We start from the raw sequence: 17511 nt of genomic DNA, 5'->3' as shown, positions 1-17511 counted from the left end.
AAGGAAGAAAAAGACAGGGTCATTACATGGCTATTCCAGTCACATCCTACAAAGTCTGAAGATGCCACAAAATAGACGTGACAAGATTTTGACAATAAAACAAAACAACAAAAGGCAAGGGGAGAATTTTCTTGAACCAAGCTTCCCTCTCAAAAATTTCACCAGTTATGTAAATTAGCTTTGCAAGATTAGTGCTACAAGGGGTCTGCGAACTGTGTTATCACCACAAAAATCACCTTTAGATTTTTATCTTAGATTTTTATCTTAAGTATATCTAGAGGGACTTTGCTTGGCATTCCATGTATAAGCACAATTAGCTGTGCAGCATAAAGGAATTTTAATTGCAATATTTTAATGTAATACATAACTTAAATTATGAGTGTTTATTTACATAAATAAAAACAAAACTAGGACTTGTTTAAAAAATGAAACATAAAGCTTACGAATCACAAACTGGCTAGAAATAACTCTGTAAACAAATTATGCCTTAAATTTGTAAAATTCTGTATTTTAGAACATCAAAAGTAAATAATATCAGTAACATATTTTATCTGAAAGTGTAAAAGAGTAAAAATGAATACAAAAATGAATAATCTGCAAGAAGAGACAAAAAGAAAATCAGTCTTAATTACACTGTGTATACATTCTAGATTAAATACTTATTCAGTGAAATCTCTCTTGTGGCCTTACCTTTCTTGAGACAAGGAAATTTAAACAATTTAACCAGTCCAAAATCATCGCCGGAAACCAGCACTGAGCTGTTGTAATTTGCATCCACGGAATTGATGTCAGTGACATCCGTATACTTTGGCCAAATTCCACTCACTTCAGGGCCTTTCACACAGGTCCAGGAGGCCCAGGGAATCCCTTTGATTTCTTCTTTGCTTGTTAAAGGCTTCCCAGCTGGAAATAATCAACACACAGTAACATAATGTTTCATTTAAATAAAAAGCACATTCTAATTTACTTTATCCATTTTTCTTATAAAGGTTTAGAGAAGTTTAATAAACCAAGGAAACTCAAGATTTTAATCTCTTTTCCCAATTGGTGACTTTTTTTTCTTCCAGCATGGTTTAGAGAGAGCGCATGATCAAAACTCAGATACGGAGAAAAGAAAGAAAATGATCATTGTTTTTACTGTAATATTCGAAAGTACTATACAGATAGTATGCTTTGTATTATTGATGAAAAAATTTTTATGAAATCATATATTTAGTCACCAACATTTTGCTACGTGTTTAAAATTTTATTCTGGGGCAGCCCAGGTGGCTCAGTGGTTTAGCTCTACCTTCAGTCCAGGCAGGGTCTGATCCTGGAGACCCAGGATGGAATCCCACATCAGGCTCCCTGCATGGAGCCTGCTTCTCCCTCTGCCTGTGTCTCTGCCTCTCTGTCTCTATCTCATGAATAAATAAAATCTTAAAAAAAAAAAAGTTTATTCTGAACTACTCTTCATAATTCAAAGAACCATAGAAGTGATTTTTTTAAAAATTTAGGCTCCAATAATTAGTGTAAACATTTAATGGATATTATTTAAATTTAAAAGCATTAGACAATGAAAATCCACCATTTCTGATGAAGTAAATACAAGCAGTTAGGGAAAATAGTTCTGACAGTTGTGCCAAAAATGTTCTCAAGTGTATGGCACAACTCCCAGTGTGTACCAAAGGCTGCTGAGGGACGTCACCCAGGTGCATGCAAAGGCAGAAACACACTGATACACAAATGCTTGGGAAAATGTCTAACCATATACAATTTTGAAATTCAAAAATCAAGACAATTTAGTGTATTATCTCGTAGTTTCTTCTTCAAAAATAAACAAACGTTTTCAAATAAAGAATCTGCGAGAACAGACACTCATACATTACTGGTACGATGTCAAATACTGGCATGCAGAAATTCTGGACTGTGACAGCATCCCATAAAAATTCATTCAGACGAACATAAAATCAGAGAGCTGACACACCATAGTTTTTAAACCCAGCATTCCTCCTTTGTAAAATACAGTTCAAGGAAGTAACTCAGGAAAGAAAATACCCCTTATACAAAGATATTTGGAGAGGCACCGTCTGCACCAGCAAAGAAACCAGAAATGAGCCCAAATGCTCACTCATAGAAGACAAGAAAGCAAATTATGCTATTATCACTGAGCAGAATGTTACTTTGTTATTGAAAATGATAAACATGTATTCCATGATTTTTCACATATGGAAAATATATATGAAAGAATTGCAAGCAAAGAAAGTAGACACACAGAAATATGTACCTAGTGATGGTGCGCTGATGAATTTGACAGAGCAGAGATTCTTTTAGAAGCTGAAATTACATTGGATGGTATATATTATTTCCTAGTAAATGATTTTTCAACAAAAAGATTAAGAAAATATTATTTGATGACAAGATTCATGATAAATACTAAAAATATCCCCTTCTATAAAAAAAATCATAGGCAAAGATTACAATACAGAAATTTGCCTTTTATGTCTGCCATTGTAGTGTTACAAACTAAATGTCACTAAATATTATAGAAGTCTGATGAACCTCTTCTAAAAAAGAGAGTGGAGGTGACAAGTAAAAATTGTGTTTTTTAGGGGCACCTGGGTGGTTCAGTCGGTTAAGCGTCTGCCTTCGGCTCAGGTCATAATCCCAGGGTCCTGGGATCGAGTCCTGCATAGGGCTCCCTGTTCAGCAGGGAGCCTGCTTCTCCCTCCACCTCTGCGTCTCCTCTATCACTTGTGCTCTCTCCCTCTCGCTCGCTCTCTCTAACTTACCCTTTGTCTCACTCTCAAATAAATAAAAACTTTCTTAAAAATTGTGTTTTAAATCCCACTTAGCATATTTCAATAAATGATATCCTAAAGACTTCTATTTATGAAGAACACCGATTTCGGACTAAAACTATCATAGCAAATGAGGAACATGCATACTGGTACATTTAGCATTTTTCAGTATCTTTACATTTAGCATTTTTCAGTATCTTTCTAGGATCCTTTTCCTTTCACTTATCTTTAGGCGTTCTTTGTAACTTCTAGGTGTATATCCTTTGCCCATTATAACCATTGCAAGCATTCCGTCCAGTCTGTGCCTTGTCTTGCTGTGACCTCTTTCATTGTGCCTTGAGTTTTTATTTTAATATGTTTCAATGTATTAATCTTTTCTTAGAGAGTTTGAGATGTGGGGGGTGGCGTCTCTGAAAATATTCCTTGCCCTGAGATCATGACGACAGTCATACATGTTTGCTGCATGTGGTTCAAGGTCTTGATTCTCTCCAATGCCCAACGCCCACGTAACTTACACGGCATCTTGTAGAAGAGGCGTTCTCCGGCGCCATCGTTGGTCTGCAGGTACTTGCTATCCAAAGACCAGTCAATGTGTGTGATGAAACTAAGGGACTTGCTGCATTCTCCAATTTTCTTGTATCGCTGGGCAACGGCATACACGTCCACTGGGCCGTCATTGGATCCCACCGCGAGGTAAGAGCCATCTGGAGAAAATTTCATTTCATGAATGACTTCTTTTCGATCTTTGATATGAACCACTTCTGTCATATCTCTATAAGAATAAAGAGCAGCAATAAAAGGGGATAAGCAGCAAATCTAGAAACAGGAACCCAAGCCACGTCTTAAAATGTGTATGTCAGAGAAAATGTTGTTTCAAAAGGGAGAGGACACCTACAGGAACTCTGAGATTAACTGCTGAAGAAAGATAGAAGACACCATTTCATTTCTGGCCATTTTAGGGAACATCAACCAACATTTTAAATGATATTTTGGGTTTCCAAAGTAAAGACAACAAAATTTAATGAAATGCATATTGGCTTTCATGGTCAATTATGTATTATTTTTCCCTAAAATTTGTGCTTTGAGAAATTTGGGGTTTGTGAAAGTGTTTTAAAAACATGTCCCGGAAGAAGGTAAACTACATCAGGTTACTTTTTCTCAATGACTTTTTTAAATGTTAAATTCTCATGTAATTATTTAATCTTCACCATGAAAGGTCAACAATGCATACATGTATCAGACACTGGAATATCTTGTGTCCCTTCTGATCAGGTTCTGGTAAGAACTGCTGCCCTTATTGGAAAGTTGCCACCATGAGATAGAATTGTGACTAGCAGGTCCCCTGTTCCAGTACCAACAACTTCTTCTATTCCCAACAAAATCGATGCACAAATAATGGCGAATATCAGCTTCTACATGGTAATTGCCCTCCCCTGCTATTTCTTATTACTCACATTAGAGTTTACTGTAATGTCATCAAATAGGGTTTTGGGGGATATTTTTGGCTGGGAAATCCATCAAAAAAGAAAAAAATCTGGTAATTGGCCATCTCTTCACACCATCCACTAAGCAGAGAAAGAAAATGTTGCCCACCAACTCAGTAATCACTTATGTGTGGCTGGTAATGAGAATTTAGTGTAATAAACTACACCAAGATCATTTTTCAAAGTTTTATAGAATTTTCTATGTACAAAACATGCAGTATCTAATTTACAGCTTCATTTTCTTTCTGTAATCACAAATTGTGTAAGCCAAAAAAACAACCAGTGTGCTTAGAGAAATTACAAGTGTGAGTCATAATTTTTGTCCAGTAAATACAGGATGTTAATAAATATGAGATACTCCATCTTCTTTTTCATTATAAGTGAAAGAAATCCTTTACTCAAGCTCACCTCTAAAAATCTGGCACTGCTGGAGATTGCTTTATCATTTCTTTCTCTTTTCTTGGCTTCCTACAACCCATAACCTCTTGGGACTAGCTGAGCTTGGAAGTTCATTATTCACTGGATTTTAGAAAGGCTCACATACAATATATTATGTAACATCCCCAGTATGAGTTAGGGCAGCACCCCATATTTTTTTTTAATTTTTTTATTTATTTATGATAGTCACACACACACAGAGAGAGAGAAAGAGGCAGAGACACAGGCAGAGGGAGAAGCAAGCTCCATGCACCGGGAGCCCGACGTGGGATTTGATCCCGGGTTTCCAGGATCACGCCCTGGGCCAAAGCCAGGCGCTAAACTGCTGCACCACCCAGGGATCCCCAGCACCCCATATTAACCACATTAATATTTTGTAGCATATCGCATGATAATTATTCCTATTGAGAGATTAATAGGCAATAAACAGTCTCAAATCAGTTCATTTGGTCAAGATGTGCTGTCAAATAAATTACCCAAGAACTTTGGATTTTTTGAATGTTTGGATTTAGGAATTACAGATAGGGCACTGTGAATCTAAAGTGTTCTATTTGAAAGAGTAAAAGCATTTTTCCTGAAGTCCTAGCATACATTATGGCCAGGAGAACTAGTTTCAACAAGAGAGCATTTCTGATATCATTTTCCATATCGGTACATGCCTGACTCGGAGCACAATGAAAGAGCCATCCTTCATGCCCAGGGCCAGCTGAGATCCATCAGGGCTGAAAGCCACACTGCGAACTGCTTCCTCCATGTTACAGCGGGCAATCAAGGCATGGTCGGCCAGGCTCCACAGCCTACGCACAAGAACAAAGTAAAAACAAAACAAAATCATGGTCCAGATGGAAGCATGCTCCTGAAAATGGGGAGCTGCACAGTGAAGAGCTTACTGATCCCTGAGGCAGCCTGCACCGTTGGGCCTAAAGCTCATGGTAGTCTTTCGATACCTCGTCCATTATTCATCATCTCACGCTGTTTTTAGCCTTGTACTATTTTAAGCAATGTAAGCTTTGCCTTACTAGCATGCAGAAACTATCACTCCCCAGTAGACTGTGCCATCCTTATAAAATCCCTAAGCTGATCTTTCTCAAGAAATTAGGACTTAGACTCTTCTTAAATTTCAATATTCAGTGTAAAAGACTGTTTGTAATTTTAGCCAAATTCATAGTTAAGGGGAATAAGACAAATTCTGACAGGGCTCCTTGGAGATGTTTGCAATTCTAAGATACATCAAAGTTGCCAAAATATAAAAGCCAAAGACTTTCCTTGAAATCATTTCTATCTGGATGTGTATAAATCGGGTATCTCAGGTGCTTGAGCAACATGGTGGCACCATTTTGCCTGTTGAGAGAAGGCTCAGAGTCAAGGATAAGGAAGAAAATAGAGTAAGTTGAGTAAAGAAAAGCTTCAACCAAATAAATACTTAGGCCACGTGGAGACACAAGTGTGATCTTTTAGATTGAGGGGGCTTCAGAGCTTGGTAGAGATCACAAAATGGATTTACTTTTGGATTTATACGTCATTAGTGAGCACACTGTGCCTTGATCAGATTCACAGGCGTACAGTATGAACAAGAGCAGAGGGGAAGCAGGAACCTCCAGTCTAGTCTACAATGTTCTAATTCAGCTATTAGAACCCAGAAGCAGTAATCAATCAACCAATCAACCCAGAAGCCTCTCCCCGCCACTGGCAGGCACTCTTTCTGGCCTACTTGTTGTTGGGCACATTTAAAGGTCAGCAGCAAATACAGAAATACTGAAGTCAGGGCACAGCCTTCCTCAAGTACCTCAAAACCTATGATCAGCCTTCCAACAGTCACAGAGATACTGCAAGTGTGCTCATTTTGCTCATTTTATGTAATGCTGTGCTCTCAAAAAATAACAAACGATCCACAGCAAGAATCCTTGAGGCCCTAATAAAATTGCCTGTTTTCTTAGGAACAAGCACTTTCCTTTGGTTTGAGGACAATGTTCAAAATTCCATCTGAGAATATGCAAAGAAATAGTTGTTTACTCACACACTGAAGAGAATCCTGAAAATCAGAAATTTAAGTCCTGATGAAGACAAACTCATGAATTCACCCATGGAGATGAATGTCTATAACAAAAGTGTGAAATGCCACATGCAGCCCCCTACAGAGGACCCAACATACAAGGGAGAAATATAATCTTACCACAAATGAATGCACATCTTCAACTGAAAGAGAAATGGGAGCCTATCTAACTAGTAGCAGTGTATTTTCACTTCTCGGAGCATTTTCATGACTTAAGATGAAGCCAAAGAAAGATAGCAACAACAAAATGCTAAGAAGCCAAGTGTTGTTGAGCTAAATGTCTCAACATTCCACTTGGAACTTGTGTGCTTCTGTACTATGGTTTATCCTTCTCTTAAATAACAAGCAAATTTGGGCACAATAAATCTGTAATCCCAAGGCAGTCAGGGAGATGACAACTGCCATTGCCCAGGCCTCACCTGACAGAGCGGTCGTCACTGCCTGTCACAGCCAGTGGCTTCTTAGGGTGCAGGGCCAGAGCCCAGAGCTCCCCCTCACAGTGGCCTTGCAGGATCAGCATTGGCTTGTCTCGTTCGCGCACGATCACTTCAAATATCTCACTGTCCTGGGTCCCTGCTAGAAGGCGGTCTGCTTTCCAGCACACGCTCCGGATAGAGAGGCCTGGCGAAAATAAAGAAATAAAATAAAAGCATATATTCACACCATTTACAAATAAAGAGAAACATCTAAATATCCTTTCAGCAGGATAGCATCTAACGCCATGCATCTTAAAAACCCTGGAAGGGAAATGTCAACTCCACACACCATTCTGTATTATTTACCATTTCCTTGCATGTGTTGGTCATTTACCCTGCTCCTTGTGATCTAGGTTTTACACACGAGTAATCACTCCCATCTGATGTAGGGTAACTATGTGTTTTTTTTACATCAGCATGTATTTTAAATACTACATCTTAAAACGAGTGTGAGGAGAAATTGGTCTTTAGGAAAACTGACCCCTTTTTGAAATAATGTACTTCTGATCTGCTGTGTAAAAGTTAAGAGTCACTTCAATCTTTAGGATGCTAACACTGTATTAAAATTACATGTGGGCGATACTACAGAATGGTTAATTGCCATATTGGGCAAGTTTACTATGTATTTGATCAGAACCTAGACTCATTTTGCTGGATAAACAGATGTACCATGTCCCAGAAATATGCAAATGAAACTAATTTCAGTCTCAAAATACCACCAAACATTTGTCAGTGAAGATGCTATTCTCCTCTGACTTAACATTTTATAGAATCCTCTCCAAAAGCACAGTACTCCTTTGAAATACATCCTCTCCACACAGGTCTTCATTTGCCTGCCTGATTTTCTATTTCTTGGGCTTCTTGTGGTCTATTTTGATCCTTTACTGGGTACGTTATTTATTTACTTAGTGCCTTTTCTCATACTTGAATTAGAAATACAGATAGAATCCTGTTTTCATAACTACTTTAAATACAGCAGGGATGTGGTAAGCTTTGAGACCTGAGTTGTCCCTCCGGTGGGCCTCGTGTCTCTGGTATAGAAAGTACCAGAACTCAGATCTCAAGGCTTTAGTCCTGCCCTACTCCTGATTGGCCAGACACACCAGGGAGTGTCCCTTTCTCTGTGGAAACCAGTTTTTCTCCGCATTAAATGCAGACTGTGATTATGGAGACCACATAACTTATCACCTACGTTGGGACCACTCTGAAAGGCAAATTAAACTTATGTACTTTAAAAATATTTACTTTTTAACCAAGAAAGCAGCTTTACCGTGTTGAAGTAAACATTTCTATCAAAATATTTTCAAATATGAAATTATAATTACACTTGAGTACCAACTGATAAATCCAGAAGATGGAGAAGAGGCAGAGAACAGAGGATTTTCAGGCCGGTGAAACTATTCTGTACAACACTATAATGGTAAAGACCTGTCATCATACGTGTGCCAAAACCCACAGAATATGTAACACTGACAGCGAACTCTAACGTGACCTCTAGGCGTTGAGCGATGATGTGTCAATGTAGCTTCCCCCACTGTAACAAACGTACCACTCTGCTGGGGGTGTGGATAGTCAGGAAGGCTGTGCATGTACACTGGCAGTAGGCCTAGGAGAAATTTCCATACCTTTCACTCAATTTTGCTGTGCTCTAAAACTGCTCTAAAAAAATTAAGTCTATAAAAAAAATCCAGGGGGCGCCTGGGTGGTTCAGTCAGTTAAACGTCTTGTCTTCAAGACAAGATCAGGTCCTGATCCCAGGGTTCTGAGATTGAGCCCCATGTCAGACTCCCTGCTCAGCAGAGTGCCTGCTTCTCCCTCTCCCTCTGCCTGCTGCTCCTCCTGCTTGTGCTCTGTTTCTATCAAATAAATGAATAAAATCTTTTTAAAATGTCCAGGATAAGTGCTACGCCAAATGGAATGCTTGGACAAAAGAAGGGTTAACTGGGGCTATATGGACATACTAACTATAATCCTCACCTTAATCAACTCACAGTGGTCTTAAAAGGAGCCAATGAGATGATGCATTTATTTACGAAAAAAAGTATTTTTTTTTTTAAGGCACAAGGCTATTTTTACATGCAGTAACTCTCTTTACCCCTTGCTCTGAATTCACTGTGTGTGCCTTGAAATGGAAGGAGACAGCACATAGGCAGATTTATTATTCCTGCTTTGAGTAGTAAGTAGAGATACCTTGGCAACGGCTAGTTCAGGGTCACTCAAAATCCTGCCAGCAAACATCATGATGGGCTTTCAAGGTTGGGAAGGACACATATGTGGTGAAAGCAGCCAGGCTAAGATTGCAGAATGACAGGGCAGGCAGCTCAGCAGTAGAGGAATCTCTGCCTTGTAGCAACCATCTTTTTGCCCTGATCCTTTTTTTGTCCTTCTCTCTTTTTCACACTTTTTCAGAGGTTTAGTTACCATTTTCTAATTAACATATTCCCATTTCTTTCAGGACAAGAGTAAATTTGTTTGCTTCAGCTGGCTTTGGGTCACTTATGATTTCTTTTTACAGAAGAGGTTCAACATTTTATTCTTCAGAAACAAGAAGAGGAATAGTCTATTCCAACATCAGCAAAAAAATCAAATAATTTACTTTTTATTATATTTGTTATCCATTTCCTCTCACTAGTGTGTGTGAATATAAGAGTTTTCTCAGTTTTATTCACTGTTGCATCCTGAGTACCTAGCCCAGTGCCTGGCATGTAGCATATGTTCAATAAAAATGGTTGACTAAAATAAAACATGAGAATCACAGACATTTCTTGTGTCCTTGGAAATACCAACAAATAAAAGAGAACATCCTCATCCTCGATGAAAACACTGAAAGGAAGGAAGGACATATTCATTCATTTATTCAAACGGTTTTTATTAAGTACCTACCATATACTCAAGACTACAGCTTGGACAGTGAACAAGCCAGGCTCATGCCCCAATGTTTAAGACTTGCATCTGGGAGATAAGTAAGCCTCCAAAATATTTAGCTTTGAAAGCCAATAGGGCTTCTATCCATGAGCTCAACAAGGCTATAGTAAACTAAAAAGTAGTGGTTCATTGTGGCTCTCCTCCAGGGCCCTGTGCAGAGGAAACAGAAATACGTAGTCTTTCTGTGAAAGAGGACTATTTGCTTAAAGTTTCAGTCTGAAGGGGAGGCATCTAATATAATACACATCTAGAGGCGTACTGAAATCCTCTTCAAAGACTGGGGAGGCTAGGGGATGCTACATTTGCACTTTCCCTCTGCCTTGTTCCAGTTTGCTGCAATCTCTTGGAAAGAAGCCTGTGCACACAAGGGCATCATGGATTTTGTAGCTACTGCCCAAGAGCCATCCTTGAGCTCCTGGCTCTGGAGGCCAGCAGTGCCTACAATCCTGGCTCCCAAAGCACCCTAACAAATGGAGAAACAGTTCTTAACCAGCTACCCCCCAAGGTAGCAGAGACAGAGCAGAATGAGAATCCCAGTCTTTCTATGGAAGAGACTATTAAGTTATCTTCATAGCAGTGGCCTGAGGGGCCAATTGAGAAATACATACCTCTATCCTCTCCAGAGACCAGGGAAGCCAGTGGCTACCATCTTTGCACTCTCCCTCTGTCCTGCCCCAGGTCATCAGTGTCTCAAAGAAAGGAGCTTATGCTCAGGTGTGGCACCCCAGCTTTTTTGGCTGGCCACCAGAGGATACATCTCTTGAAAGCCTGGTTCTAAAGGCCACCAGAGCGTATGTTCACAGGTTCAACAGCATGGCAAGCAAACACACAAACAATTAATTTAGCTATGACCCCAGGGCTCAGTGCAGAGAAAACAAACAGAAATGCCCATTTCCTGCTCTTTCCCTGAAAGAGGTATATGTACAAACTTTAAAAGCTGCTACCTGAGGTCTGGTCTCCAATTAGACTGAATATAGGTGCTAAGATCCTCCCCTTTGACACTGACAGGTCCTGGTACCCCCTCAACTACTAGGAAAGACAGAGAACCAAGTATGCTGTTTATACAATCATAAAGGGTTAAGGGACAACCAAGACCTAGGGCAAATTTGAACAAGAAGATTCATCTACAGGAGGGCATCTCTTTAAGACCTGGAGAGGTAGCTGTTTTATCTAATGTAGAAAAATCAACAAAGAGAGTCAAGAAAAAACAAACAGAAGAATGTGTTCCAAATGAAAGAACAAAATAAAATCTCAGAAAAAGCCCCAATGAATTGGAAATAAGTCATTTACTTGATAAAGAGTTCAAAATAACAGTCACACAGATGCTCACTGAGCTCAGGGGAACAAAGCATTAACAAAGTGAGAATTTCAACAAAGAAAGAAAAAATATAAGAAAGTACCAAACAGAAATCACAGAGATGAAAACAATAACTGAACTGAATAATACACTAGAGGGGTTTAAGAGGAAACTAGATGAAGAAGGAAAAAGATCAGTAAACTCAAACAGAGGGCAGTGGAACTCACCCAATCAGAGCAGCAAAAAAGAAAAAAAAAAAAGAATGAAAAAGCACAAAGACAGCTTTAGGAATTTATGAAACAACACCAAGTAGACTAATATTGGCCTTATAAGGGTCCCAGAAGGAGAAGAGAGAGACAATGGGGCAGGAAACTCATTTGCAGAAATAATGACTGAAAATTTCCCTAACATAGGGACGGAAACATACATTCCAGATCAAAGAAGTACAGAGAGCTCCACATAAGACAACCCAAAGAAAACCAAGACACATTATAATTAAAGTGTCCAAAGTTAAAGATAAGGAGAGAATCTTAAAAGTAGCAAGAGAAAAACAATGTGTTTTGTACAAGAGAAGTCCCATTAAGACTATAAGCTGATTTTTTAGCAGAAACTTTGCAGGCCAGTGAAAGTGGCACAATATATTTAACTTGCTGAAAAAAAATAACTGCGAAGAAGAAAGAAGAAAGAAGGGGGGAGTGAGGGAGGAGGGGGAGGAGGAGGAGGAGAAGAAGAAGAAGAGGAAGAAATCTAAAACATCCCAGAGTACTGTCTATTGTTTATGCATGCTTATATCTGTAGTAAAAGTAAACAATAAAAGAAATGCATGGATGGAATAGATGCCAAATACAAGATGGTGTAAACTTCTAGAAGGAGGGAGAAAAGATTAAATGAGAGAGACAGATATATAGACTTCTACTATGTCTATGTTTCATTATAATTTTAAAAAGATTTAGAACAAAGAAGGTAAAAATGATAAGATTTGCCAAAGCTGGGTAGAGGGAATCTGGATCCTTGTTATATGATCATTCTTTTAATATGTTTGAAATATTTCATATCAGGTAAAATAAACTATCTTTTAATATATATATAAAAAGAGGGGATCCCTGGGTGGCGCAGCGGTTTGGCGACTGCCTTTGGCCCAGGGCGCGATCCTGGAGACCCGGGATCGAATCCCACGTCGGGCTCCCGGTGCATGGAGCCTGCTTCTCCCTCTGCCTGTGTCTCTGGCTCTGTCTCTGGCTCTGTCTCTCCTTCTATCTCTCAAGAATAAATAAATAAAATCTTTAAAAAAAATAAAATAAAATAAAAAATAAAATAAAAAGAAAAGAATTGACAACTAAAAATACTTTACCTGACAGTCATCCTTCAGAATTGAAGGAGAGAGACTTTTCCAGACAATCAAAAGCTAAAAGTCTTCATCTCCATTAGAAGAGCCTGGCAAGAAATGTTCTGGGGACTTCTTTGAGATAAAAAGGCACCAGTCAATAATAGGAAAACATATGAAATTATAAATCTCACTAGTAAAGGTAGATATAGAGTAAAATTCAGAATAATTTAATGTTGCACAGGTGGTGGGTTAATTACATATAAAAGACAAAAGTAAAAACAACTATAATTATTTGTTAATGGACAAAAGAAAAAGATGTAAGTTGGGACATCAAAAGCAAACCATGGGGGATGCCTGGGTAGCTCAGTGGTTGAGCATCTGCCTTTGACTCAGGGCGTGATCCTGGGTTTGGGAATTGAGGCCTGCATCGGATTCCCTGTGGGGAGCATGCTTCACCCATGGTCTATGTCTCTGTGTCTGAGTAAATAAATTTTAAAAATTAAAAAAAAAAAAAGCACGGGAGGGAGGAATAAAAATGTATTTATACTTTAGAATGTATCCAAACTGAAACTATCATCAACTTAAAATAGACCGTTATAAGTTGTTTTAGGAAAGCCTCATGGTAACCACAAAGCAAAACTATAGTGGATAAAGGAATCTAAGCATACCACTACACTGCAGAAAATCATCAAATCACAAAGGAAGAGAGCAAGAGAAGAATGAAGGAATTACAAAATAGCCAGAAAACAATTGACAAAACAACAGGAAGTAATACCTGTGAGTAATTACTTTAAATGTAAATGGATAAATTCTCCAATCCAAAGATATAGGGTGGCTGATAGATTGAAAAAAAAATAAGTAAGACTTATCTATGTGTTGCCTACAACAGATTCACTTCAGATCTAAGGACACACAAAGACTAAAAGTAAAGGAACAGAAAAAGGTATTCCATGCAAACAAAAACCAAAAGAAATCTGGGATACCTATACAAAATAGGCGTGAAGACAGACTATAGTAAGAGGCAAAGAAGGTCATTATATAACAATAAAGGCATCAATCCAACAAAAGAATATATTTGTAAATGCTTATACACATATCATAGGAGAATCCAAATATATAAAGCAAATACTGACAGACCTAAAGAGAGAAATGGATAGCAATACAATATAGTAGCAGACTTTAATACCCTACTTTCATCAGTGGATAGATCATCCAGACATTAAATCAATAACAAAACATTGACCTTAAGTGACACATTAGACCAGATGGACTTAAAAGACATTTAAAGGACATCCCATCCAAAAGCCGCATAGTACACATTCTTCTCAAGTGCACATGGAATATTCTCTAGGACAGATCATATGTTAGGCCACAAAACAACTCTTAATAAATTTAAGAAGATTGGAATCCTATCAGGCATCTTTTCTGACCACAGTGGTTTGAAACTAGAAATCAATGACAAGAACAAAACTGGAAAATTCATATATGTGTGAAGATTAAACATGTTAGTGAACAACCAATGGGTCATGAAGAAATCAAATGAGAAAAACATATAGAAATAGAAATCCAACATGCCAAAACCTAGGAGAGGCAGCAAGGGCAGTTCCAAGAGGGAAGTTCACAGCAATAAAAGCCTACATTAAATAACAAGAAAGATTATTAAGTTAACAACCTAAATCTATAGCTCAAGGAACTAGAAAAGAAGAACAAATGAAGCTCAAAGTTAGGAGAAAGAAGTAAAAGATCAGAGCAGAAATAAATGAGGTAAGAGACTAAAAAAATAATAGAAAATATCAGTGGAACTAAGAGTTGGGTTTTGTTTTGTTTTTTAACAGATAAGTAAAACACAAACCTTAAGCTAGACTTAACAAGAAAAAAGAGAAGACCCAGAAAAAATGAGAAATGAAAGAGGGAAGGGGCAGCCGGGGTGGCTCAGCAGATTAGCGCCACCTTCAGCGGCAGGGAGTGATCCTGGAGGCCCTGGGGTCAAGTCCCACCTCAGGCTCCCTGCATGGAGCCTGCTTCTCCCTCTGCCTATGTCTGTGCCTCTCTCTCTGTGTCTCTCATGAATAAATAAATAAAATCTTAAAAAAAAAAAAAGAAATGAAATAGGAGGCATTACAACTGATATCACAGAAATACAAAGGATCCTTAAGAGACCTCTATGAAGAGATATATGCATACAAACTGGACAACCGAGAAGAAATGGAAAAATTCCTAAAAACATCCAATCTAAATTAAGTAGAAAATATGAACAGACCAGTAACAAGTAAGGAAATTGAATCAGTAATCAAAAACCTCCCAACAGAGAAAAGTCCAGTATCATATGGCCTCACTGGTGAATTCTGTGACACATTTAAAGAAAAATGAATATTAATCCTTCTAAGGTATTTCCAAAAAAATGTATGAGGAGGAAACCCTTCCAAACTGATTTTATGAGGTCAAGACAACCCTGATACCAAAACCAGACAAAGACACCGCAAGAAAATTATAGCCCAGTTTCCCTGATAATATATATATACAAAAATCCTCAAAAAAATATTAGCAAACCAGATTCAACAATACATTAAAAAGTTCATATATCATGATCAAGACAGATTTATTCCACAGATGGAGGGATGGTACAGCATCTGCAAATGAGTCAATATGATACACCTCATTAACAAAATAAAGGATATAAGTCATATGATCACCTCATTATACAGAAAAAGCATCTAACAAAACTCAATATTCATTCGTGATAAAAATTCAACAAAGCATGTATGGAGGGAATGTACCTCAATATAACAAAGGCCACACATGAGAAGTCTACAGGTAACATTATACTCAATGGTGAAAAGCTGAAATCTTTTTTCTTGAGGAACAATACAAGGATGCTCACTCTTCTCACTTTCTATTCACTTTTATTTGTAGTATTTGGAAGTCTTACCCAGAGCAACTGGCAAGAAAAAAAAAAGACATCCAAATTGGAAAGGAAGAAGTAAAACGGTCGCTATTTGCAGATAACATTTGATACATAGAAAACCCTAAAGATCACAAAAAGACTTAGAACTAGTCACAAATTCAGTGAAGTTGCAGGATACAAAATCAACACCCCAAAATCTGCTGCATTTGTACATGCTAAAAACGAACTATCAGATGCAAGAGAAATTAAGAAAAGAAACCCATCCACAATTGCCTCAAAAAAAAAAAAAGTAGGAATAAATTTAAACAAGAAAGACCTGTAGACTGAAAATAAGACATTGATGAAAAAAGCCAAAGATGACACAAAACCATGGAAAAATACTCTGTTCACATGAATTGGAGGAAGATTGTTAAACTATGTAGGATGGCCATACTACACAAAGCAACCTACAGTTTTGATGCAATCCTTATCAAAATTCTAGTGGCATTTTTTTGTGCAATAAACAATCCTAAAATTTGTTGTATGGAACTACAAGAGACCCTGAGTAGCCAAATCTTAAGAACAAAACTGGAGGCAACTTGCTTCCTGAGTTTGAACACTGTTACAAACCCATAGTAATCCAAACAGTATGGTATTGGCAAAAGAAGAGACACAAAGATCCATGGAACAGAACAGAGATTCCATAAATAAACCCATTCATATATGATCAATTAATTTATGACAAAGGAGTCAAGAATACACAGCAGGAAAGGGACAGTCTTTTCAATAGTAGGTACTGGGAAGACTGGATGGCCACATGGAACTGGACCACTATCTTACATCATACACAAGAGTTAACCTGAAATGGATTTAGGAACATAAGAGCTGAAACCATAAAACTCCTACAAGAAACAGACATAAACTCTCTGAAGTCATTCCAGGCAATGATTTTTTTTGGCTCCGACACCAAAAGTAAAGGCAACAAAAGCAAAATTACACAAGTGGGAGTACATCAAACTAAAAAGCTTCTGCACAGCAAAGGAAAGTAAAAGCATAATGAAAAAAAGGTAACCTACTGAATGGAGGAATATATTGGCAATCACGTATCTGATTAAAGATTAATATGTGGGAATCCCTGGGTGGCTCGGTGGTTTAGCACCTGCCTTTGGCCCAGGGCATGATCCTGGAGACCCGGAATCAAGTCCCACATCAGGGTCCCTGCATGGAGCCTGCTTCTCCCTCTGCCTGGGTCTCTGCCTCTCTCTCTCCCTCTCTCTGTGTCTCCCATGCATAAATAAATAAAATCTTTTATAAAAAGGATTAATATGCAAAATATACAAATAACTCATACAGCTGGAGCAAAAAAAACAAACAAACAAAAAAAGACTCCAATTTAAAAATGGGCAGAGAATCTGAGTAGACATTTCTCCAAAGAAGACATACAGATAGCCAACAGGTACATGAAAAGGTGCTCAACATCCTTAATCACCAGGGAAACACAAATCATAACCACAATGAGATATCACCACACAGTGGCTATCATTAAAAATGACAAGAAAGGGGGAACCTGGGTGGCTCACTGGTTGAACATCTGCCTTCAGCTCAGGGCATGATCCCAGGGTCCCGAGATCGAGTCCCACACCGGGCTCCCCACAGGGTACATCTGCCCCTCTGCCTATGTCTCTGCCTGTCTCTCATGAATAAATAAAATCTTAAAAAAAAAAAAAAAGACAAGAAAGAACATGCATTGGTGAGGACATGCAGAAAAGGGAACACTTGTGCACTGCCGGTGGGGATGTAAATGGGTTCAGTCACTATGGTAAGCAACAGGTTTCTCAAAAACTAAA

General features: G+C 38.3%; 1 protein-coding gene across 7 annotated transcripts in view; it reads right to left on the bottom strand.

Annotated features, from left to right (window-relative positions):
• EML6 (EMAP like 6) overlaps positions 1-17511 on the bottom strand; it is a 271691-nt gene that overhangs the window by 106066 nt on the left and 148114 nt on the right. For all 7 annotated transcript variants that reach the window (XR_005987687.1, XM_041754174.1, XM_041754169.1 and 4 more), the window contains exons 8-11: positions 7175-7376; positions 5362-5499; positions 3296-3552; positions 691-903 (exon numbers count right to left, since the gene is read on the bottom strand). Coding sequence is in view for 6 of the 7 variants with exons in the window: in XM_041754174.1 (XP_041610108.1) it covers positions 691-903; positions 3296-3552; positions 5362-5499; positions 7175-7376 (810 nt within the window). In the remaining variant the exon portion in view is untranslated. The remainder of the gene's footprint in view (positions 1-690; positions 904-3295; positions 3553-5361; positions 5500-7174; positions 7377-17511) is intronic.

The sequence above is a fragment of the Vulpes lagopus genome, chromosome 5, assembly GCF_018345385.1.
Source record: "Vulpes lagopus strain Blue_001 chromosome 5, ASM1834538v1, whole genome shotgun sequence".
Taxonomy (NCBI): domain Eukaryota; kingdom Metazoa; phylum Chordata; class Mammalia; order Carnivora; family Canidae; genus Vulpes; species Vulpes lagopus.
Note: the sequence above shows the minus strand (reverse complement) of the source record. Positions and strands in the feature narration are given on the sequence as shown.